The following is a 26375-nucleotide window of genomic DNA, read 5'->3' as shown; positions in this document are numbered from 1 at the left end:
GTGTACATGTGGAATTCATGGGCTTCGTGCATAATGGCGGAGTCAGCGACCCCATAGTTGAAACTCCCTCAAAATTTTTTTGCCACCCGATGCAGCACTGAACAAAAAAAGCAAAAATACTACTTTAAGTTCAATTCCATGGCGTGTGTGGTCCCCTCTGCAGTCAGTTTACAGCTGGGAAGAACAGGATTGACTTCTGGACCGTAGGCTTGTCCCCTGTGTGGGCAAAATGCACTTGACAAGTGGGTCCCAGAAAGAGAGGAAGTCATATGAATGGAAAAATACAGAAAAGTTGACTGGTCGGATGCTTTGTCCAAACAAATAACGGAGCTGCTTTGGGATTCCTGTTTTGTCTCCAGTCTAGCCCCCAGGGTCTGTTTTGTTGCAACCGATATGTCACCACAGTTCTACAGTGCTAACCCCGTATTCATGACCGTGACCATGCAGAGACAGCATGCCCCCATGCAGCTTCTTTCCTCTGGGATTTTCATTTGCTGGAGGATATCCTCTCAACTTTACTGACCGTAGCACAGCCTCATTCGGTATTTCTGGAACCACCGACTGAGGACTTCCCATGTTTAAATAAATCACTTAACAGGACCTGAAATGTACTGTTTTCAATGCCAAGAAATGGATTCCAAAATCGTTTCCAAATTATTTATAAGAAACACTTGTTTGTTTCAGTAAGTCTTGTTTTTGTCACTGTCCACAGGCAGGCCACTCACGCTGCACCTGCCTTGTTCAGCTGGCAGTCACGAGTGTTGCAAAGGCGAGAAACATAGGAGAAACTTATTTTTAAACAGTGTGTAACTAACTGTTCAGTTGCACTTCCAAATACTATGTTCAGTATGCTTTGGGGTGACGCATAATAAATACACTCTTCTTCCTGTGTTACCAGATGTTCTGGACACTCTGTAGTTGTATTAATTATGTTTTTTTCCCCTCAGAATAACAATTGGATCTATTGCTTTAGAGTACTTCCCCAGAAAACATACTGAGTATACTATTTGAAAGTGTAAATAACAGGGTTTAAAAGTCAGCTTATCGTCTGTTTCCTGAGTTTGCGGACATGTTGTAATGTCCGCTGCTGAGAGACATCAGTTTCGTCCCATAGGAGAACATCTTCCTAACCTCACCTGGTCCTGGCAATTTCCTCAGGGCCAATTCATTTCCTATATTGGTCATTTAGGTCGTTGTTCCCCATGTTACCATGATTTTTCTTTATCGTGTTAAAAGAAAAAAACTCTCTTAGAGATTAAAGAAAATATTTTCCACAAATAAATCTGGGACTAGATTAAAATAAAAAGTAGATAAAAATAAAAATAACAAGGTCACCTGGGTGGCTCAGTTGGTTGAGCATCTGACTCTTGACTTTGGCTCAGGTCATGATAAATAAAATAAAAATTTTAACAAAAGTAGAATAAATAAGGTCATAATTACACAAAATTTATTTGTAATTTAAACATGCAAATTTATAATTTATTAAAAAAATTTTTTAACGTTTATTTATTTTTGAGACAGAGAGAGACAGAGCATGAAGGGGGTAGGGGCAGAGAGAGAAGGAGACACAGAATCGGAAGCAGGCTCCAGGCTCTGAGCCATCAGCCCAGAGCCTGACGCGGGGCTCGAACTCACAGACCGCGAGATCGTGACCTGGCTGAAGTTGGACGCTTAACCAACTGCGCCACCCAGGCGCCCCGCAAATTTATAATTTAAATAAAACTTCAGTGTAATGGAATATGCCTTTCCAATTAGCTTTCTTTTTCTTTTTTTAATTTATCATTGAGACAGAGAGAGAGAGAGCACAGCTGGGGAGGGGCAGAGAGAGAGGGAGAGAGAGAATCCCAAGCAAACTCTGTGCTGTCCAGCACAGAGCCCGACTGGGGGCTCAATCAATCCCCCAGACTGTGACATCGTGACTTGAGCCAAAATCAACAGTCAGATGCTCAACCAACTGAGCCACCCAGGTGCCCCTTTCTACTTTTAATTCATTATGAAATTTTAAAATATAAAATTTTTGATCATTTGATTATCGAAGTTTCTCAGAAAGTTTCTCTGTGTGTGATATTATAGTTAGCATTATGCCATTACTGAGTTTTATTTATTTTGTTTTATGTTTATTTATTTTGAGAGACAGAGAGAGAGACAGTGAGAGAAACTTAGCATATGCCGGGGAGGGCAGAGAGGGAGAGAGAATCCCGAGCAGATACAGTGCTGTCAGTGCAGAGCCGTATAGGGGGGCTCCAACTCACAAACCATGACATCATGACAAGAGCCGAAGTCAAGAGGCAGGTGCTTAATCAACTGAGCCACCCAGCGTCCCCTACTCAGTTTTAACAAAGAAATGAAAGGCTGTTTGTAAACTTGTTACTGTCAGAAATATTATTTCTAAAGCCTGTCACTGCACACGTCTGTGTATGTTGTCACTGAAGGGTCTACCCCTTGCAAGCATTAAAAACAGCCAATAGCAGTTCTGACGCTTCTTGTACAAATGCTTTCATGGGGGGGGGGGGGGGGGTGCTTCTCTTTCAGTGTAACAGAATTCTGAATCAAGCTTTTTTTTTTTTTCTTGTTCCTAATCCAAGAATTTCCAGCTTACCTACTTCTCACCCCAACACAGCCTCTTAGGATAATGTAAAAGCAAATCTCAAAACCAAAATTTATAATATTTATAAACATCACGAATGAGCACCTACTCTACCCAGGAGCTTCAGGGATACTATATTTAACACTTCTGGAAATTTTATACTGTAGAAGTCACTATTCTTATTTTACAAAGAGGTAACGTACACATAAGGTAATGTCACAAAAGTAAGGCAGTTGGTCCAGGGTCATACAACTAGTAACAGGCGAGGCTGGGATTCAAACATCCTTCTGCCTCCAAGTCACTCTGCTTCCTACTCCCCTGAAGTTAAGATTTATGTTGCTTTACTTCAAGACATGGTTTTGACAACATTATACTATTAAGTGCTTTTAATTTAGTGTTACAATTGTATTCAAATTCAGGTAACGTTTACATACCATAAGTGTTGAATTTTACATTTCTATTTGGGAACTTATGTATAAACAGAATTATATTTGACTATTTTTGGACTTACGTATAAATAGAATTATAGAATATATAATCTCATTGTGTTTGGACTCTTCTGCTCATCATATCTGTGAGCTTCATCAATGGACAACGTCTACCTTTTAAAATGTTAGTTACAACTTAATGTTAATTTTGAGTTCAAAGACATTTGATTCGCTTTAAAATAATGAAAAAACTTGGGGTGCCTGGCTGGCTCAGTCGGTAGGAGCATGTGACTCTTGATCTTGGGGTTGTAAGTTCAAGCCCCATGTTGGGTGTAGAGATTACTTAAAAAAAAGTCTTCAAAAAACATACTGAAAAAATCTAAGTAGTATTTAAGAATTTAAATATTTAATAATAAAATTTAATTTATATACTTCATATTAATATTTCTAGAGGTTACAGAAACTTCTAAACCAAATTTTGATGAAATATTGTATCATTTAATCAACTCTGAACACCTAGGGACTATTTATATTTTTACATTGACTATATATCTTAAAATCCTCCATATTAGTACAAGTACTAACTATACATTTTATGATAATGCACATTTTGCCTTTGGAAGAAACCAATTTTAAGAGTATAAAATTTTTTAACTTTTAAGACTATATTGACATAAAAGGTACAACCTCATGTGTAATTATTATGTAGTGATATCTTTTTTTTCAATGTTTATTTATTTTTGAGACAGAAAGAGACAGAGCATGAGCCAGGAATGGGCAGAGAGAGAGGGAGACACAGAATCTGAAGCAGGCTCCAGGCTCTGAGCTGTGAGCACAGATGCCAGGCTCGAACCCACGAACTGTGAGATCATGACCTGAGCCAAAGCTTAACCAACTAAGCCACCCAGGGCCCCTGTAGTGACCTCTCTTGAAAGCTTGGTGCTTTAATTCCTTAAAAAGTCTTATGTAAGAGATTTGGGATAGCATAATCATTTCCATCTGTATAATTACTAACAAAAGTGTAGGACTCATTAGTAGAGAGCTGAGTATGTAATCCCAATATACATCCCTGACTCCAAAAGGGTTGCCAGTAAAAACCATGAAAGATGGTCTTCCAACATCATTATTCCACGCAAATCTGAACAGCGTGAGTGACAAAATTCTAAGCCACAGCTATATGGAAGATATCTACACCTTTCTATTAAAAAATAATGTAGCTTTTGAACAGGGTGATCATTCAGCATACAACTAATGTTACAGGGGAAGGAAAAGACCTAGAAAGAGGGAGATAGTAAGGGACAGAGGGGTGTTCAAGTTAGTGATGTTACAAACTTCACTTAAGGAAAAAAAATGTTTAGGCACATGGAGTATGGGTAATTTTGGATAAATGTGGTTGAAATAATACAGGCTTTGGAGCCATATAGACTTGGTTTGAATCTTAAGTTTATTACTTATTATCTTTTTGACTGTGGCAAGTTAACCTCTGAACTTAGTTTTGCCACCTGAGAAGCTGAGAACACCTAACTCAGAACACTTTTGTTTATCTTACATGATAAAATACGTACACATGTACCAAGTACATATAAAAACTTTCTTTTTCTTCTCCTCATAATTATTACTGTACTAAAAGATAATCAATGCAACCTACTGGATAATTCTAATGCAAGATAATCCCAATACAACCTACCGGATATATTCAGAATTGCTTGCAAACACCTACATTCTTTCCATAACGCAAGTAGGTCTCACAATAAAGTGACATCACCTACTTAGAAAGATTACAGGTATTATGACTCAGATGTGGAAATGTCACAGAAAGGAGTAGTATAAAAAAGTGATTTGAACTCAAGGGCATCAGCAATGAGCACTCTCCAGTGATGCCTGGGACCCAATGGTTCTCTAGGAAAAAAGCTCAGGATTGTCTGAAATAATGGAATACGAAAGCATAGCAGAGGACTGTCAGCACAGCCCTGGAATAGTAATAGTATGGAAAACAGTGGAATTATCCAGTCAGCAACTCACATACTATCCGTATGCATACTAACCCTAATATCCAGAAGGGTTTCTGGGATCAGATGATTGTATAGGTTCAAAACCAAGACCTGATGCTTTTTGGTTGTGTGCCAAATTACTTTGCCTCGATTTCTCATCTGTAAAATGTGGACAGTGATTGTTAACACTACACAGAGCCATGATGAACATTTGATGAGCTTATCATGGAGAGGGTTTAGTTTTGAACGGTACCAGGATACATTCCACACTTAATCCACATGCCTCTTGCCTTCCAGGAGGATACCCTTTCTTGGTTCTCCTGCTTCTCTGGTCATTCCTTAGTCTCCGAAGCTGGCCACAGCCAGGGCACGAGCGAAGGAGTCCTAGCAGAGAACAGCTGCTGAGAGGCTTAGAGCCCGGCAGAGATGACAGAGGTCACACAGTGCTGGAGTCTGAGCTTACCCACATTAAGATCGCAGGAAATACATTTCCAAAAATAAAGGCCATACTTGAGGAATAAGAAGATAGGAATAAGGAATTCTAGAAATAAGTGCGAACGGAAACAGACCACCCCAGTAAAGCCTACACCCAAGTTCTGATAGGACTAGGTTGATGTGACCAGTAATTTGTTTTTTAGAGGAAGCCTCTATAACATACCATCCACAATTTCTAGCATACAATAAAAATTACTAGATGTGCAAAGCAGGAGAAAGTGTCCAATAATCAAGATAAAAGAAATGAAAGTAAAAAAGGGTTTCTAAATAACTGTGATGAATATGTCAAAGAAAAAAAGAGGAAAAGATATGCAAGATAGGTAACATTTACTAGCTGGGTTTAAAAGCACACTCAACACCTTAATCCTATTTATTTAGAAGAGAATGAATGAATGAATGACAAGAAAGGCTAATAAAAAACATACAAACTGGGGGCACTCAGCTGGCTCAGTCAGTAGAGTATGTGACTCTTAATCTTGGGGTCTTGAGTTCAAGCCCCACATTGGGTGTAGAGCTTACTTAAAAAAAATAATTAAGAAAAATTTAGAAAGGAAAACCTACAAATTGATTTTTTTCCAAATTTAAGGACAGTGACCAACAGATTTGAAGAACTAAGAAAACGTTAAGGCACGAACCAAATTTCATAGTCAAATGGCTGAAAACCAAAGATAAAAAAGAAACCTCTCAAAAGCAGGTTTCACATGATCGGGCCATCCATTACCTCCCTGATGGCTTATGAGTCTCCAACTTAATCCTTTCTTTCCTTCCTTGCTGTCCCTTGAACAAATCTGGCAAAATCTTGCCAGATTGTGGCTGTCTCCTCTGCCTGGGACATTCTTCCCCAATGTGTCACTCTGGGCACCTCACTTAAAAATCAAAGCCCACTTGTACACCCATCCCTAGGCTATCCAAGCTCTTAGAGTCCCAATCACTCAAGCATTCCTTATTTTTTCCCACAGCACTTTTCACCTTCTAATATAATTTACTTCCTATGTTTATTGCTAATTGTCTGTCTCTACCCACTAAAAAGCTGTCTCTGAAATGATAAGGATCTTTGTTTTGTTCATTGTTGTACCCCACGTATCTTGAACAGAGCCCTGCACACATAGGTGCTCAACGATTATTTGTTGAACGAATGAATGCTATTATTATATTGTCATTATTCTAAGCCTTTTTAGTCACCAAGTAAGTTCATGCCATGTCCTCCATCTAATACAGTTTTCTCTATTTACCTTTGGAACTGCTTTTGAAATGTGATTAAGACTGGTACAGTAGCTCAGTAGTTAAAAAACAGACCCTGAAGCCAGGTAACATGGATTTGCAACTAACAGGATTCCATATATATACATTCTACATTCTCTCTCTCTCTCTTTCTCTCTGTCTATATATATATGTATACACACACACACACACACACACACGAAATTTTTATATATATTACATTATATTTATATATATGCAACTTGCAGAATGTAGGCAAACAACTAAATTGCTTTCTCCATTAATAATTACTAATCCATTACCAATTTATTTATACATATAATCAAACAGTAGCAATAATAGCATCAATTGCATAGTGTTCTTATAGGTTCTAGGCATTTCACATATTAATGCATTTAATCCTTCTATCAACCTCATGAAAACCAAGGCACAGAAAGATTAACTAGTTTGTACCATGACATACAGCTTAGTAAATGATACAGCAGGATTTAGACCCATGCTGAGTTCCAATGAAAAGAAATTTTTAGATTGTACAAAATACTTCCTAAACAATATAAATGAACTAAATGTAACAATTAAATTTATGTTTGCTTAAAAAAAACAAGGCAAAACCTTTCTTACCACTAAAGACAGAAATGCAGATATTAGGATATGTCACTAGGTGATGCTCTTTGTTAAATTTCTCTCCTAAGAAGGTAATCTGAGGATTTATAACTTATTCAGATGGGAAAGAATTTATGCTAGGTCTAATAATTAATTTAGTTGGCTCTTTAACCACAAAAGTTACCTCAGCCAGAAAATAATTTTGTATGCAAAAAGGTAAGCCCCACAAAATTATGGGAAACTTTCTGCAAAATTGTAACCTTAGAATACTGAGACTTCCTCACCATGAATATGGTATCTCTTTCTCCAGCATGAATATGGTATCTCTTTCCACTTATTTTTTCTCTTCCTCCATTTATGTCTCCATTTTCCTCAACGTTTTAATAAGATTTTATATTTTTAAACAAAAAAAATCCATTAAAAATGGGAAGAGGGTTTGAATAGACATTTTTCCAAAGAAGACACACAGATGGCCAAGAGATGCATGAAAAGATGTTCAACATCACTAACCATGCACCATGACTTTGATGCAAATCAAAGCCACAATGAGACATCACCTCATACCCTGTCAGAAGGACTACCCTCAAAAAGACAAACAGCAAGGTGAGGATGTGGAGAAAAGGGAACTCTTGTGTACTGTTCATGGGAACATCAGTTGGTGCAACCACTATGCAACCGTATGAAGGTTCCTCAAAAACTAAAAAAACAGAAACACCATATGATCCAGTAATTCCATTACTGGGTATTTACCCAAAACACTAATTTGAAAAGATATATGCTCCCCTATGTTTACTGCAGTATTATTGACAATAGCCAAGATGTGGAAGCAACCTAAATGTTCATCCATAGATGAATGGACAAAGATGTGGGGTGTGTGTGTGTGTGTAACATATACATGCATACATATACATATAAATTATAAAATTAATAAGACAAAGACATATTACACACTTACCAAACTGACAGAAATGTAAAGATCAAGTGTTAGTTAAAAAGGATACAGAGCACTGGAACTCTAATAGATTGCTGTGGGGAAAGGAGATAACAATTCTTCTGAAAAAATAGCTTGGCATTATACAGTAATCCTGAAGATGTACATAGCTGGATGGCCTGTACCGCTACTAAATATACATCTAATGGAAATTTATACCAAGAAACACATGTAACAATGGTCACAGCAGTATTATTTGTACTAGGAAAATTTTAAAATAACTCAAATGTCCCTCAGCATTAGAGAGGATAAATAAATTGTAGTATGTTAGGACGATGGAATAAAACACAGTATTGCAAAATGAACAAATTAAAGCTCTTACAACAATATGGATCAATTTCACATCCATGTTCTTTATTTCATTATAAAGAGATACAAAATAACATGCACGTATAAGTCTGTTCATATAAAGTTCAAATCCAATGTCTGCCACTTATTTTCGAATGGTTCAGGAAATAAAATATGTATCTAATACCTAATGAGATATAATGAAAATGTAACCGATCAATTGTGAATCTACGGGAAGAATACACAAGGTTTCATTGTACTAGTTTGCTGTTTTCCTTGGGTTTGAGATTTTTCAAAATAAAAAGATAAAAAAGACTAAAAATTAGACAAAACTAATTTATATTGTTTAAAAGTAGTTTCTTCATCTGGATGACAGATGTATGACTTTTCTTATAATTATTTATTAAATTACACATACGTATTGTATATATTTTTTCGTATGTATATTTCACAAAAGAAGAAAGGTTTAAAAATGTGATCCAGTATGTAAAAATACTTTCAAGAAAAACTGCTTAAATACACTTATTAAACATTATCACAACAAATAAATAACAAGTCTTTTATAAGCAAACTTTAAGTAAAGGGACTTTGTTATGTGGGCCATTTACTTGGGATCAATCTATCAAAAGGTGCTGAGGACCAATTTTTGAAGCTTGCACTATAGTTATATCATCTGATTTTTCCATGAGATAGTTCTTACACAAGTAACAATTCTGAATCTTGTTTAGTTTGATATTAGGTAGCACATTCTTCTAAATAATTCCCTTGAACTGCAATATGATAACCTAGTATTCACTTTGGCAGGTACTCTGGCATATGCTACTTAAAAGTGTATTATAAGAGGGGCGCCTGGGTGGCTGAGTCAGTTGGTGAGGTGTCGGATTTCAGCTCAGGTCATGATCTCATAGTTCGTGAGTTCGAGCCCCGTGTCGGGCTCTATTCTGACAGCTCAGAGCCTGGAGTCTGCTTCAGATTCTGTGTGTCCCTCTCTCTTTGCCCTCCCCAATTTGTGCTCTGTCTCTCCGTCTCAAAAATAAACATTAAAAAACTTTTTAAAAAAATGTATTGTAAGAAAACACTAAATGAAAGTTTCATAATTATCCAAGTATCATGCATAAGTTATATAGTCCATGTGTGAATTTTGCCTGTTTTCTATATAGGTTTTTGCTATTTTTCTCATTAGGATTTCACAGTATTTTTGTGTAAAACCCTCAAAAGTCAAAAGTTGTTCGGAATTTCATGTTTTCAAACTGACTTTGAATATATTAATCCCCTTGATTGTCTTTTGTGTCATCTAAATCAATATCAAAATCTAAATCATCATCACTTTCTTCTTCATTTCTTCTGCAACTTCTAGGGTTGGAACGTAGATTACTTTCAGGATTTTCTGTCTTTTCTGGTTCTTTATTAAACCTAAAATTGAAAAAAAAAATTAAAACTTCTATTTATTTCTCAGGCTTTCATTATTTAACTATAGAGTGACAAGAACTTTATACTACATTTCCTGATTAGGAGGAGCCTAAAAAAATAAGTATAGAGTAAAAGATCCTTGAAGACTAGTATCAGTCAAGATCTAACCAATTATAATATTGTTGTCAACAAAATAGCCTCAAAGAAATTAATATATGATGTCCACTAAAGAAAAGCAGTTATATAATGAATGAATTCTTCTGTGATGAGTGATGAATGTAAGCCTTATGGATAAATATTTCCATTTCCTAAAAATATAAAGTTTTATTTTTACTGTAATGATAGAAAATTTTAATGAATAATTAAGACTTTTTTCCTGTTAGGTAGAAGGAAAGAATCTAAACTGGTGTGATAGACTGCACCTTAAGACTCTTAGAGCTACTGAATGTTTCCTTGAAAGAAAATCCACTTATCAATTACTAAAAGAGTAAATCCCAGACATGAAAAAAAAATACTCACGGAATAACAATGTCTTCTTTCTTTCCACATTTTGCACAAACTTCAAGTTCACAGGCACATGGTCTACACATTATGTGATAAGAATCTTTCACTGCTTTTTGTAAACATTTAACACTACAAGTGGGAAAAAAATCAAGTATTATTTTTTACTAATTTCCTAAGATTTATCTGCTGAAATGAGGGGGTGTAGCTAAATGTATAAGTGAAAAGCCTAAAAATCAAAACTCCTATATTTCAATTTCACTTATCTTATGTCAATTTAGATTAATTATATGCATTTCTAAATAACAGTTTGTTATTTTTTAAGTAAGCTCTAGGCTCAAAGTGAGGCTTGAATTCATGTCCTCGAGATCAAAATTACATACTCCACCTACTGAGCCAGCTAGGCACCCTAGATTTATCTTCTTTCTTAAAGCTTTTAAAAATGTCATCTGCACGGGCACCTGGATGGCTCAGTCTAAGAGCCTGAGACTCTTGATCTCAGGGTTGTAAGTTTGAGGCCCACATTGGGTGTAGAGATACTTAAATAAATTTTTAAAAATGTCATCTGCAAATAGTGACAGTTTTACTTCTTCCTTTCCTATTTGGATGCCTTTTATTTCTTTTTCTTGCCTAATTACTCTGGCTATGACTTCTAGTACTATGTTGAATAAAAGTGGCAAGAAAAGGTATCTTCATCTTGTTCCTGATCTTAGAGGAAAAGCTTCCAGCTTTTCTCTATTGAGTCTAATGTTAGTTATGGGTTTATCATATACAACCTTTATTACATTGAGGTATGTTTCCTCTACCCAGTTTGTTGAGAGTTTTTATCATACACAGATGTTGAATTTTGTCAAATGCTTTTTCTGTATTTACTGAGATGAACATATTTTTACCTTTCATTTTATTAATGTAGTATATCACATTGATTCACAGATGTCAAACTACCCCTGCATCCCTAGAATAAGTTCCACTTGATCATGTTGTATGATCCTTTTCATGTATCATTGAATTTGGTCTGCTAACATTTTGTTGAGAATTTTTGCATCTGTGTGCATCAGGGATACAGGCCAGCAATGTTCTTTTCTTCTGACATCCCTGTCTGGTTTTGTTATCAGAGTGATATTGGCCTCATAAAATGAGTTTGGAAGTGTTCTCTTCTCTTCTATATTTTGGAATAGTTTGAGAAGAATTGGTGTTAATTCTTTAAATGTTGGCAGAATTCACCAGTAAAACTGTCTGGTCTTGGACTTTTGTTTTGGGAGAGACTTTTGATTATTAATTCAATCTCCTTACTAGTAATCAGTCTGTTAAGATTTTCCATTTCTTTAAGATTCAGTCTTGAAAGGTTGTATGTTTCTAGGAATTTATCCATTTCTTATAGGTTTTCCAACTTGTTGGCATACATTTGTTCATGTAGTCTCTTAGGATCTTTTGTATTTCTGTGGTATCAATTGTAACTTCTGTTTTACTTCCGATTTTATTTGAGTCCTTTCTCTTTTCTAGTGGGTGAGTTGAGCTCAAGATTTGTCAATTTTGTTTATCTTTTCAAATAAACAGTTCTTAGTTTTATTGATCTTTCCTATTGTCTTTTTACTTTCTATTTCACTTTTTTTCTGCTCTGTTCTTTGTTATCTCCTTCCTTCTACTAAGTTTGGCTCATTTGTTCTTCTTTTTCTAGTTCCTTGAGATGTAAAATTAGGTTAAGTTTTCTTATTTCTTGATGTAAACATTTATTGCTATGAACATCCCTCTTATAACTACTGCTATATTTCATATGTTATGGTGTGTTCTCTTTCCATTTTCATTTGATCAAGGTGTTTTGTTTTGTTTTCTCTTTCTATTTCTTCTTTGACCCATTGGTTGTTCAGTAGTTGTTTACTTTCCACAAATTACTGAGGTTTACACTTTTGTTCTTGTAATTTATTTCTACTTTTATACTGCTGTGGTTGAAAAAGGTACTTGATATGATTTCACTCTTCTTAAATTTTTAAGATTTGTTTGGTGGCCTAACATAGGATCTATCCTGAAGAGTGTTCCACATGTACTTGAGAAGAAAAGTGTATTCTGTTGTTTTTAGGTGGAATGTTCTGTACATATCTGTATAATATTGTTAAAATGTCCACACTACCCAAAGCAATCTACACATTCAATGCAATGCCTACCAAAGTTCCAAAGACATTTCTCACAAAAATAAAATAATCCTAAAATGTAAATGGAGCCACAAAAGACCTCAAAGAGTCAAAGCAATCCTGAGAAAGAACAAAGCTAAAGGCATCACACTTCTTGACTTCAAACTATATTACAAAGCTACAGTAATCAAAACAGTATGGTGTGGACATAAAAACAAATGCATAAATCAGTAGAACAGAGTTGACAGCCCAGAAATAAAAGCACATATATATGGTCAATTAATTTACAACAAAGGAGGCGCACCTGGGTGGCTCAGTTTGTTAAGCGTCAGACTTCAGCTCAGGTCATGACCTCATGATTCATGGATTTGAGCCCCACATCAGGCTCTGTGCTGATGGCTCAGAGCCTGGAGCCTGTTTCGGATTCAGTGTCTCCCTCTCTCTCTCTGCCCTTCCCCCATTCACACTCTGTCTCTTTCTCTCAAAAATAAATAAACATTAATTTTTTTTTAATTTACAACAAAGGAGCCAAGAACAAACAATACTACACACATACATACATACATACATACATACATAAGAAATGAAAATATACATGCATACAAAAACTTGTACATGAATGTTGACAGCAACATTATTTGTTAATAGCCAAAAGAATGGAAACAATCTAAATGTCCATCAAGTAATGAATGGCTAAATAAGATGCACAGCTCTACAGTGGAGTACTTAGTAATAAAAAACAATTAAGTACTGATAAATGTTACCACATGCTTGAAAAAATTATGTTAGGAAGCCAGCCACAAAACACTGCATGTTATATGATTCTGTTTATATGAAATGTTCAAAATAGGCAAGTGATCGAGCCAGAAAGCAAGAGTAGGGGTGTTTGGGGGGAAAATGCAGATTGACTACCAATGGGCATGGGGTTTCTTTCTGACATGATGAAAATGTTCAAAATTGGTTGTGGTGATGATTGCACAACTCTATCATATACTAAAAGCAACTGAATTGTACACTTCAAATGGATGAAGTGGATGGTGTGTGAGTTAAATCTTCATAAAGGTATTTTTAAAAGTCAAACAGAAGTGTTAGAAATAAAATCTTGGAATGAAAGACAAAAGATAGCAGAAATACACTTTAAACAGAAACATATAGACAGTTAAAAGTAGGACAAGGAAAAAAACCATGCAACTACTAATCAACAGAAAACTGGAGGGGCACCTGGGTGGCTCAGTCAGTTAAGCCTCTGACTCTTGATTTTGGCTCACGTCATGATCTCAAGGTTTGTGAGACTGAGCTTTGCATCGGGCTCTGTGCGACAGAGCAGGGCCTGCTTGGGATTCTTGCTCCTCTCTCTCTGCCTCTCCCCTGCTTGCATTCTCTCTCTTCCCTCTCTCTCAAAATAAATAAACATATAAAAAAAAAACCAGAAAGCCGTAGTCAATATATTATTATCAAAATACACTTCAAAGAAAATTGCCAGGTATAAAAATGGTTATTACATGACAATAAAGGGATCAATTTTTTAAAAACACCCAATAATCAGGGTGCCTGAGTGGCTCAGTCGGTTAAGCAACTGATGTTGGCTCAGGTCAGGATCTCACAGTTCGTGAGTTCGATCCCAATCTGTGCTGACAGCCCGGAGCATGGACCCTGCTTCGGATTCTGTGTCTCCCTCTCTCTCTGTCCCTCCCCTGTTTGTTCTCTGTCTCTCAAAAAAAAATAAACACTAAAAACAAAATTTAATAAAAACACACACACATAATAATCTTAAATGTTTAGGCACCTAACAACAGGGTGTTAAAATAAATGAGGCAAACTATTGATAAAAAGAGAAATAGAAAAATACACAAGTATAATTAGGACTTCAACACTTTTCTGTAATTGATGGAACAAGTATGCAAAAAAATCAATGAAGTTATAGAACACCTGGTTGATAGAAGCCTATATCAACCAAATTAACATTTATAGAACACTCCACCCAACAAGAGCAATATATTCTCTTTAAATACACGTGGAGCGTGCTCCAAGACAGACCATATTCTCAGCCATAAATTAAAAAAAATTAAAACAAATTAAAAAAATTTTTAACCTGAAATTTGTTCTTTTACCATAATGAAATTAATCAGTACACAGAAAAACATCTGCAAAATACCCTTATATCCAGAAATTAAACAAAACATTCCTAAATAACATGCAGTCAAAGAGGAAGTCATGAGGGAAATTAGAAAATATTTTGACTGAATGACAATGAAAACACAGCACTGAAATTTATAGAACAAAGCTAAAATATTCTTCAGAAATTTATATAATTAAATGTTTATATTAAACAAGAAGAACTATCTGAACTTCTACTTTAAGAAAGCAGGGAGGGGGGCACCTGGGAAAAAGTGTAAACTCAAAGCAAACAAATGGAAGGAAGCAATGTCAATACAAACCAAAATCAATGAAATTGGGGGGTGCCTGGCTGGCTCAGTCAGCAGACCATGTAACTCTTGACCTTGGGGTCCTGACTTCAGGCCCCACACTGGAAGTAGAGTTTACTTTTTTAAAAAAATCAATAAAATTGAAAACAGAAAGATAGAGAAAATCGATAAAACCAAAAGGAGATGCTTTTAAAAATTAATATAATTCATAAACACATGGCCAGACTGACGATGATAAAAGAAAGGAGACAAATTACCAATATCAGGAATGAAAGAAGGGACAGCACTAGGTAAATCTAACAGATATTAAAAGAACAGTAAGAGAATTTGGCGAACAACTCGATGCACATAAATCCAACAACCTCTACTGATACAGACACATTTCTGAAAAGGCATACTATCAAAACAAGAAATAGCACTAATTAAAAAAAAAACTACACAAGTCCTTTCAGAAAACAAAATAGGAAGGAAAAGTTCTCAACACATGTGATGAGGCCCTAATATTGTGATAACACAAAGACAAAATTACAGACTGGTATTTCTAATGAACATAGATGTAAAAATCTATAACAAAATGTTAGCAAATGAAATTTATCAAATTTCGGAAAGGGTATACATCATGACCAAGTAGGCTTTATCCAAGGGCACGCAAGGTTGATTCAATATTAAAATCAATGAAGGGGCACCTGGGTGGCTCAGTCGGTTAAGTATCGACTTCAGCCCAGGTCATGACCTTGTGGTTAGTGAGTTCAAGCCCCGCATCTGGCACTATGCTGACAGATGGAGCCTGGTGCCTGCTTCTGATTCTGTCTCCCTCTCTCTCTGCCCCTGCTCCTGCCCGGCTCACACTCTCTCTCAAAAATAAAAATAAACAGTAAAAAAATATATTAAAATCAATTCATATAATTCACTGAATTGATGTTCTAAGGAAGAAAACCCATTTATTGATCTCAATAGATGCAGAAAAAGCATTAAAGTAACATCAATGCATGATAAAAACTCTCAGCAAACTATAAAGGAAACTTCTTCAAACTGATAAAAAGCATCTACAAAGAAATTACAGCTAACATCATATTTAATGATGAAAGAATGAATATCTTCCTTATAAGATCAGGAACAGGGAAAGAATATAGGCCCTCATCATTCCTTTTCAAAAATATACTGGGGGTCCTAAGCAGTGCAATAAAGGCAAAAAAGAAATACAGTAGCATACAGATTGGAAAGCAAGAAATAAAACTGTCTTTATTTTTTTAAATCATTGTCTATATAGAAAATCCCAATGAATTAACTAAAGAAGTATTAGAAATAAAAAGTGAGGGAGCGTCTGGCTGGCTCAGTCAGTATAGAATGCGACTCTTGATCTCTGGGTTTTGAGTTTGAGTCCCACATTGGGTGTAAAGATTACTTAAAAATAAAATCTTTTTAAAAAGTAAATAAATAAAACATGAGTTTATTAAAGTTATAGTATATATGGTCAGTAAACAAAAATAAACTCTGTGTTCTAGCAATGACCAATGTCTTTCTGTAGAAGTTGACAGAATGATTCTAAGAGTTATAAGAAAACGGAAAAAAAAAAAACTACAACTGACAAAATAATTTTGAAAAAGAAAACCAGGTGGGAAGACTCATGATTGGATTTCAAGACTTACCAAAACACTGCAGTAATCAAGTTAGTGTGGTATTGGTGAAAGGATAGACACATGGATCAATGGGACAAAACAGAATCTAGAAATAGATCCATACATATACAATCAATTGATTTTCAGCACAGTACAAAGGGAATTCAATGGAGAAAAAAACAGTCCTTTCAACAAATGATGCTATAACAACTGGATATTCATAAAATTAATAGGAAATGGTTCCTAAGTCCAAATATAAAACCAAGAATCATACAACTTCTAAAAGAAAACACAGGAGAAAATATTTGTGAGCCTAAGCCAGGCAAAGATTTGTTAACTACAACAAAATCATGATCAAAAATTCCTGATAAGGGGCACCTGGGTGGCTCAGTCAGTTGAGTGTCCCACTCTTGATTTTTGGTTAGGTCATGATCCAAGAGTCGTGAGATGGAGCCTGCATCGGGCTCCACACTGAGTGTGGAACCTGCTTGGGATTCTCTCTCTCCCTTTCTCTCTGCCTTTCCCCTGCTTGAGCTTGCTCTCACTCTCTCTCTCAAAATAAATAACTGACTATAATGGCACTGGGTTCAGAAATCAGGCCCTCTCTATTTTACCTATTCTTTTTTTTTTTTTAATGTTTATTTATTTTTGAGAGAGAAAGAGAAAGAGACAGACCATGAGCAGAGGAGGGGCAGAGAGAGAGGGAGACACAGAATCCAAAGCAGGCTCCAGGCTCAGAGACTGACACAGGATTCGAACTCACGAACCACAAGACCACAACCTGAGCTGAAGCTGGATGCTTAACCAACTGAGCCACCCAGGCACCTCTTACCTATTCTTTCAATACCTGTATTCTTCTCGGGCACAGGATGGCTGTACATGTCATTAGGATGGCTGCTGATCTTAAGACTCCTGTATAAGGTTTCTTCCTAAATAACCAAGCATGATCCCTCAGTGAGCATAAAATCCAAGATACATCTGACCATGTGCTTTCCAAAAGGAACCAGTCAAAACTATGACCTAGTTGGGGCACTCACACAACAGCGGACCACTCCCTTGGGACTGGGTCATGGACAAAGCTCATGAGAAAGTTGCCCAGATTAGACAGAAGTTCCATACTTTCGTTTTTTTCATGTCTCAGATTTGTCCTTACCCATGGGCTGTTCGGTGTTCTTTGTCCTACTCTCAAGGGCGTCTAGCTTAGATATATGACACTCATTATGATATAAAATAACTGCCTCTTCTTAACAAAAGCCAGGACCTTCACCTCATCCATTTATATTAGATCTAGAGTCTTAGAAAAGGGATTATTATTGGTCGCCAAATACATCGACTCCTCCAAAACGGAAAGAGGCAGCCCCAATCTCTGTGGCGATGCAGTCCATTCACCAGCACCTATTGCAGTCTAGAATGCAACAAAGAAGCAAAGGAAGGTCGACATCCCTTCTCAAGAAGTACAAAGGTGTCAGAGCGGTCAAGAAGAGGGACGCTGGCTGCCACTCTGAATCCCAGAACAATATTCTGGGCAATAATCCCAGGCAATATTCCTGATGAGAATATTCTGTCATTCAGAAGCAAAGGGGGATTTTGGTAATGGACTCCTACTCAGTTAATGTACTCTCCTGATTTTTGTAGGAATTAAATATGGAATCAACTTTCCTCAGTCCCAGAGGACTCTCCCTTGAGCTGTCTCCTAACACATTAGAGTCAATTTGGACAACAGGATTTCTAATCTACCTGGGAAAAGGCCTAAAAAGGAAGCAAAAACTGCTGATTGCCAGACTAAATGCAACCTCAGTATTGGGGAGACTTCTCCTGTCTTCCAAGGAAACCCATGTTGATTGAAAGGAAGGATAGGCAGAGGTTCCTTCTTTGGAAGGCATGCTAGGTCAAAGAGGTCAGCAGGTCAGAGATGCCCACCAACACCAGGGACAATGGTTCCAGGGAAATGTCCCCAGGGCCCAGACTATCCAAAGCAATGCTCTTGGGGATCAGCAGGGATGCCTCTAGCCCAGGAGGCTGTCACTATCTTTCCCATCCTCGATCCCATCCAACACTCCCTTGGCATACATCTTGAGAAACTGGAACCAATTTGACCCGGACACCTTGGATGCTTCCTTCCCAAGTCTGCTTACTTTTGAACATAGTTGGCCTCAATATAAACTAGAGGATGGGGAAATCTGACCGGAAAAATAGACCAAAACCCCATATGGTCAGCTCTTCATGGCCCTGTATCTGGTCTGTCCTGATTCCTTTAGAGGGCATGAGAACACCCATCGTCTCACCCTCTACTCTTCAATCCACCATCGGCTCACCTGCCTCAGGCCCTTCTACTTCTGTTAATCTGCCACATCACCTGTGTTCTGTCCTGTTCCCTACGAGCTCCCACTTCTTTCCTGTAAACAGGTTGCTGCCAAGATCCTGTACATGCCTCCCTCTGTTTTTCCTGAGTTACTCGCCTCCTCTTTGTTTGCTTCCTCTTCCATGTGTCAGATCTGGAATATACCTTGAGAGGACCAGATAAATGTTGCCTGACTCTTGTTGTATGTGAGGTTTTTTTTTTTCCCCCTCGTTTATCTCCCTGGTTAATGGCAGAGATAACTGGAGCCAACCGTCTGGTTAGTCTACCTCCAGACAGGGGCTTTAAAGGAATATTCCCCAGCAGCTGCTGACATTCCTTTTGTGTCAGGGAGGTTCCCTGTCTTCTCCAGCCCTTCAGGGACTGCCTATTTTCACGTTTTGTTGTGAGAAAGAAAAACCGCATCTGTTCACCTGTCTGAGCTGATGAGCTTCAGGACCAGGAGTCCTCTTTCCGTGCCATCTGGGCTTTTAGACACCTCCAGCCTTGCTGGCGGCACCTCATCTCTTCTGCCTCCACCTCCCCCTCCACCTGTTTCTGCACCACCAGCTTATACAAGGGGCTCCTACACCATTTTCACTGTCCCTGGTGCCACTGGCTCCCACTTCTCCTGCCCTCGCTATCAAGGAGTGAAAGGCACTCCCACCTGCTGGGCCACCTCCGCAAGAAGTTCAAACGGGAGCGCCTTCCCAGTCAACATGAAGAGGTCCAGGGACCCCTCCCTGGGCTGAAACCACCCACTTTACACAGGCTCCCTAGGTAAAGAGGGGCCGTGGGGAACAAATAGACTGACTTTTCAGTGGGCCCAGGTGCAACATGTTCAGTATTTAGACTAAATTTGTTACTTTAATTAAGACAGACATATCTTTAAAGTTATCAGCTTTAAATACAATACTTTAATTCTATCAAGGTTTACCGAAGGTCAAATAAGCTCCTGTTATCACTGTTGCAATCTGTCAGCAAAAAGAGGACTTAAAATCTGGCTGTCTCGAAATTTTCGAGGGGCACCTGGGGTGGCTCTGTCAGCTAAGCGTCCAACTCTTGATTTGGGCTCAGGTCATGATCTCACGGTTCGTGAGTTCGAGCCCCATGTCAGACTCCACACTCCTATCACAGAGCCTGCTTGGGATTCTCTCTCTGCTACTCTCTGCCCCGAGTGCCTGCTCACTCTCTCTCCCTCTCTCTCAAAGTAAATAAACTTTAAAATAATGAAAACAGGTAGGTTAAATACATAAAAAAGGTTTATTGCTTTCAAAATATTTGGTAACCTAAAACTTTGAAGGTTTGCTAAGTGAGATGATAAATAGGATTGAATCGACTGGATATCTAAATCTTTTCCAAAAGATATGGACTGCTAAAGCTTTGTTTACCAAACACAGGTTTATCTGCTTTGCCTTCTTGTTGCAGAGAAACTGAAGACACTTGGGCCTGTCGGGAAACATGCTTTATGCTTTATTGAAAGACTGCACTATGGAAAAATATGTTTTTAGAAATTATGAAATGTATTTATAAATTTGCCTATCTAAAGAATGCTGGTGTAACAGTTCACAATCAGTTACTCTTTCATTTCATTGGAAACTAAGGTTTCTAACAGTTAAAATTCTGTTAAATATAATTAAGGATAATGGAATAAGGAAAGTAATTCTGTAGGAGATACATGGGAAAGATAGAAGGAATGGAAATACATTTTGTTGAGGGAAAATGAAAGTAATTTTGTCCTAAAATGAGGCTGGTTATTTGGAGAGAAACGGCTTATGATAAAATTTGAATGAAAAGGAAAGTTGTAGAAGGTTTGTGAAGAGAAATCTTTGGAAAAGGACTTCATCGCGTGGTCAGGACTAAGGTTGAAGTGAATGGATTTTAAAAGTACACTGGTATAAGACTGAAATTCTGCCTCTCTCTCTGTTAAAAAGACAAAAAATTTTCAGATTGTTGGTCTGCTCTTGATAAGAAATTGTAAACAGTTTCTTTTTCTTTATCTGTCCAGAAAAACAAAGCTATGTTTTGTCTTTTTCAGGTCTTTGATTACTTAAGAGAATTGAAACTTCTAAATATTAAGGGAGCTAAGTTTTGCTAACAATTGTGTAACCTTCTGTAGAATCTCCTATTGCCAGCTTTGGTAAATATATCATTAAATATTAAGTTTTATAATGACCTGTAATCCTATTTAGGCACGTGCTTTAAAACTTTGTGAGGTTACAGCAATTGCACTATTAGGTATTTATCCAAGGGATACAGGTGTGCTGTTTCGAAGGGGCACAGGCACCCCCACGTTTATAGCAACACCATCAACAATAGCCAAAGTATGGAAAGAGCCCAAATGTCCATCAGTGGATGAATGGATAAAGAAGATGTGGTATATCTATACAATGGAGTATTACTCAGCAATCAAACAGAATGAAATCTTGCCATTTGCAACTACATGGATGAAACTAGAGGGTATTTATGCTACGCAAAATTAGTCAATCAGAGAAAGACAAATACCATAATGACTTCACTAATATGAGGACTTTAAGAGAAAATAGATGAACATAAGGGAAGAGAAGCAAAATAATATAAAAACAGGGAGGGGTACAAAACATAAGAGACTCTTAAATATGGAGAACAGGGGCGCGTGGGTGGCACAGTCGGTTAAGCGTCCGACTTCAGCCAGGTCACGATCTCCCGGTCTGTGAGTTCGAGCCCTGCGTCGGGCTCTGGGCTGATGGCTCAGAGCCTGGAGCCTGTTTCCGATTCTGTGTCTCCCTCTCTCTGCCCCTCCCCCGTTCATGCTCTGTCTCTCTCTGTCCCAAAAATAAATAAATGTTGAAAAAAAAAAATATGGAGAACAAACAGAGGGTTACTGGAGGGGGTGTGGGAGGGGGGAGGGGGGAGGGGGGAGGGGGGAGGGGGGAGGGGCTAAATGGGTAAGGGGCATTAAGGAATCTACCCCTGAAATTACTGTTGCACTATATGCTAACTAAGCTGGATATAAATTGAAAAAATAAATTAACTAAAAATTAAAAATAAATAAAAGCTTTCTAACGTTAACAAACTTCCTGAGATTTAAATGGTAAATGAAGTCTTTTTGACTAATTAGACTTATTTATTTGGTATGTTGCTTGGAAAGCACTGTCAAGCTTATAATGATAAACTTTCTTAGGTTATGTTATATGGGTAAATGCTAAAACTATTCTAGAAAATATATAAAATTCCTTAAGTTTTAATATGTTTAGACAAGGTCATTGCTCGATATTCTGATTTTTGAAGTGTTATGTGTCACAGAAGTAACTGGATTTCCTAGTCAGCTACATTACAATGAACTCTCACATCAGATCTTCATTTTTTTTATGAGTGAATTTTATTTTTTCATTTATTTTGAGAGAGAGAGAGAGGGTACCAGCAAGGGGAGGGGCAGAGAGACAGAGAGAGGAAGAGAGAGAATCGCAAGCAGGCTCCATGCTGTCAGCTCAGAGCCCAACCCGGGGCTCGATCCCACAAACTCTGAGATCATGACCTGCACTCAAATCAAGAGTAGGATGCCCAAATGACTGAGCCACCCAGGCGCCCCTCATATCAGATCTTTAACCACATCCATTTCTGAGCTTTTTTGGTTATTTATAGTTATTGTTCTGATGCTCTTGCAAAATGTGTTTCATCTTCAAAGAGACTTATGAAAAGGAATATGACAAATACAGGTATTTGATATCTTTAGGATAAAACTAAACTGTGTAAGAATTTCCAGAACTAATAGGAAAGCTGCATTCAAACAGAACAAAAATAACATGGGGCTGAATGAACTAAGGAAGATGATTATCGTTTTCATGACTTTTGTTTGAAATATTGCTTGTTCTCTAATGTTTGCTCTCCTAGATTTAAGGAAACTTTCTCTTAAAATATCCATGGTTTACAGAAATATGATAAAGTATTCCCTTGTGAACAAATTGAAGCATTCAACTTTTCTCTTTACCTGAACCCTCTGAAATTCAGAAACTCAGTTGAGTTCTCTTTCTTCCATAGCCTATAGTTATTTGCATAAGTTCAATGAGAATCTGTTCTTGTAATGGGACACCACTGAAAACATTGGTTATTTTACCACCAAAGCTTTAACCAGAACGTCATATTTGAGAGAGACATGCATAGACTCAGATATGATGAGACAGCTTTAAGGAATTAAGGCTGACTTTATGGAGCCAATGGAACCTTGGAAATGTTGGTTTGATACCCTGCTTACAGAGTTCCCAGCAGCCTTACCAGGTGAATAAAGAAGGTCAATTCCTGGCAGTTGTAGGAACTTCAGGATATTTGGGGGGCCTCAAGGAATATACCCTAATCTACAGGTATTGCAGCAGTCTGATGACAAACACTTGGCTTGGCTCTGGCCTCAAGAGGCTCCTACAAGTTTCAATAACGCATCCTTAGAGGCATCTGGGTAGCTCAGTCAGTTAAGCATCCGACTGTTGGTTTCAGCTCACGTCACGATCTCATGGTTCGTGGGATGGATCCACACGTTGGGCTCTGTGCTTTCAGGACAGAATTCTTGGAATTCTCTTTCTCTGTCTCTGCACCTCTCCTGCTCATGCTCCCCGCCCCCAAATAAATAAACTTTAAAAAATGCATCCTGATGATATCCATAGATTCTAGTTGTTTTTGTTTATTTGGTTGTTTGTTTGTTTTTTTAAAATAGGCTTCACATCCAGTGTGGAGCCCAATTTAGGCCTTGAACTTACGACCCTGAGATCAAGACTGGGACACTTAACGGACTAAGTCCCCAGGTGCCCCACAGATTCTAGTTTTGATTAATTTCTTTAAATGTTTGTTGTTTGCCTAGGCTAGACAACTTGAGGTAAACTTCGAAGAGACTGCCATAATAGCTCATATACAGATAATCTTCCTGCTTGTTACTCTGAGGGGATAATAAAAGGGACCCCATGTTGTTCATACGACAAACATATGATTACACAGCTGGACAATGGGATGGACTCCCCAATAACTGTGTAAGTCAGTTGTCACCTTGATCAGTTCCTTGGGGCTAGGATAACAAAATTGCTCTTTAAAAGCCAGAGCACACCCCACTCCATGGGGTTAATTAACTATGAACTTGTACAAATAATGGATGGCCTCACCTTGCTTTTAACTGGATTGGAGAATGCACTGGGGAATGCCCTTATCTCCCGGGACACGTCCTCTCCCACTTGCCAATGAATCCTCATAATTAGAATATTGTTAAGACTAGACATCAGGCAAAGAAGGCTTCTTAATGGTTTTATGCCTTAGCCATACTTGTGCTCGAAGCCACCACTATTGATGTAAAAGTGAGAAATAGAGGCTTTAGCCAAGCATATAGCAGCCACCTTTAACCCAACACAACACACAAGTCACCCATAAATTCAAAAAGTGGTCTCCAAAACTTAATGTCCCTTGACATCCTGACTGCAAGATAAAGGGGAAGTTATTATGCTAATGTTGAGATTAAATGTTGTGTGTGTGTGTGTATGTATGTATGTATGTATATATATATATATATATATATATGTATATATGTGTATATATATATATATATATATATATATATATATATATATATATATATCTCCCAGATGACTCTGCTAATGTATCCCAAGTTTTAGCAGATATACACATACAAATTAAGGTAATGTCTCACTCCTAGCCCTATCAATGTTTGGTTAAATTCTTGGTTGGGAATGGGACTACAGTCTATCTTAAAGGGTCTTCTTATCACACTTTTTTCTTTAAGGTTTTATTCTTAAGTAATCTCTATACCAATTTTGGGGCTTGAATTCACAACCCAGAGTTAAAGTCACATGCTCTACCTACTGAGCCAGCCAGGCACCCCACACTTCTTATTTTTATTGTAATATTAATCCTAGTGTGTTGTCTCTTTTGCTTTATTCTCTCCTATTGTCGAGGTACAGGTAAAACTTCCTAACTCCTTCACCCAGCTGACAGATGATCCTTACTACACAAAACAGTCCTTCCTCAATATCCGCTCTGGACTCTACAGCAATGGGCTTCCATAATAGTTACTTGTAGGGACAGAGAGCAACCAGTTCAGTCCATTAGTAGGGACATCTCTACGGCCCCTGTCGGCTTGAAGAAGTTACAGCACATGGGCCGTTCGGCCTTCAACATCCTTAAAGATTTTAGGACTGAAAATTGGTCAGGGAGGAAATGATGAAGGATAGAAGCAGACAAATGTTCACTGTTAGCCCCAAAGGCTGACTTCTAGCCTGCATAGTTTTGATAAGGATCAAATAAGTGCTGGTTGCTACATTCTTAAAGGGTCTTATGATTGCCTGTGTATCTTATATCTCACCAATAGTTGATATTGAACTGAATGATAAATACCAGAGAAATCTTGCAAACGTACTTTTACAAGTACAAATTCAAAGAAGATATTTATGATCTAATACTCCCTGCACGTTCCACCCCCCTTGAGTACTAAGCGTGTAACCACCAGCTTCATACAACAAAAGTGCAGTTCTTTGTGCCCACGGGTCCTGACCGCTGACCCCGTGCTACTTAAATAAACCTGTTAAGTTGCAGCATACAATGTCTCAAGAATTCTTTCTTGGCCATTGTGTTCAATGACCCCGGAACAGATGGGAGTGACTACCCAGTTTTGGGGGGTGATGGAACTGTCCTATATCTTAATTGTGGTACTAGTCTCACAACTGTATTCATTTCTCAAAATTATCAAACTGTTGTTAAAAACATAAAAGCAGGCCCAAATTGGACCAGTTTATGCTAAGCCCCAAGTCACCAAACCAAGACTTAGTTCACTTTCAGCTCTGCCAGAAAGGGAATCCCACACCCATCAGGCATCTCCCAATCAGCACCAGTTAGGTCATCTGCCCGACAGCCCCCAGCCAGCCTCCAGGAGAGGTGCCTGCAGTAACCAACTGGCTTTTTTGTTTAGTAGAATCTCCTTGTTCCCACTCCCTTCTGCCTATAAATGCCTATCAATTTGTGTATCTCCTTGGAGCCGCTTTCTATCTGCTAGACTGTATGCTGCCCAATTTATGAATCAATGACCAAAGCCAGTAAGATCATTAAAATTCACTCAGTTGAATTTTGTTCTTTAATACTGTACTGCATACACATCATACCTTCAGGGACTTGACTGAGAAAAATAATTTAGAATTAAAAAAAAAAACTAAAAAAAAAAAAAACCCTCTTTGATATACAATCTAAGTGAAAATAATTATTACAATTTTCTTGTTAAATTATTTGTATGTTTGTATTTTGGTTTTCCAAAAAGCTTTACTTAATTATTCTGCAATAAAAAAACAGATTTTAAAAATGTGGACCATTAGAACACACATGG

At 37.5% G+C, this 26375-nt stretch overlaps 1 protein-coding gene across 3 annotated transcripts in view; it reads right to left on the bottom strand.

Moving 5' to 3' along the window:
- The window catches only part of CD4H9orf85 (chromosome D4 C9orf85 homolog), a 112338-nt gene that overhangs the window by 37188 nt on the left and 48775 nt on the right, over positions 1–26375 (bottom strand). For 2 of the 3 annotated variants that reach the window (XM_045043849.1, XM_003995404.6), the window contains exons 3-4: positions 10534–10647; positions 8650–10017 (exon numbers count right to left, since the gene is read on the bottom strand). The exons of the other annotated variant lie outside the window; for it this stretch is intronic. In XM_045043849.1, the coding sequence (XP_044899784.1) occupies positions 9870–10017; positions 10534–10647 (262 nt within the window). In that variant the 3' untranslated portion in view covers positions 8650–9869. Of the gene's footprint in view, positions 1–8649; positions 10018–10533; positions 10648–26375 lie in introns of those variants that run through there. 3 annotated transcript variants of the gene reach the window in all.

Source organism: Felis catus, chromosome D4 (assembly GCF_018350175.1).
Source record: "Felis catus isolate Fca126 chromosome D4, F.catus_Fca126_mat1.0, whole genome shotgun sequence".
Taxonomy (NCBI): domain Eukaryota; kingdom Metazoa; phylum Chordata; class Mammalia; order Carnivora; family Felidae; genus Felis; species Felis catus.
The sequence above is the reverse complement of the archived record's forward strand: the minus strand, read 5'-3'. Positions and strand labels throughout refer to the sequence as shown.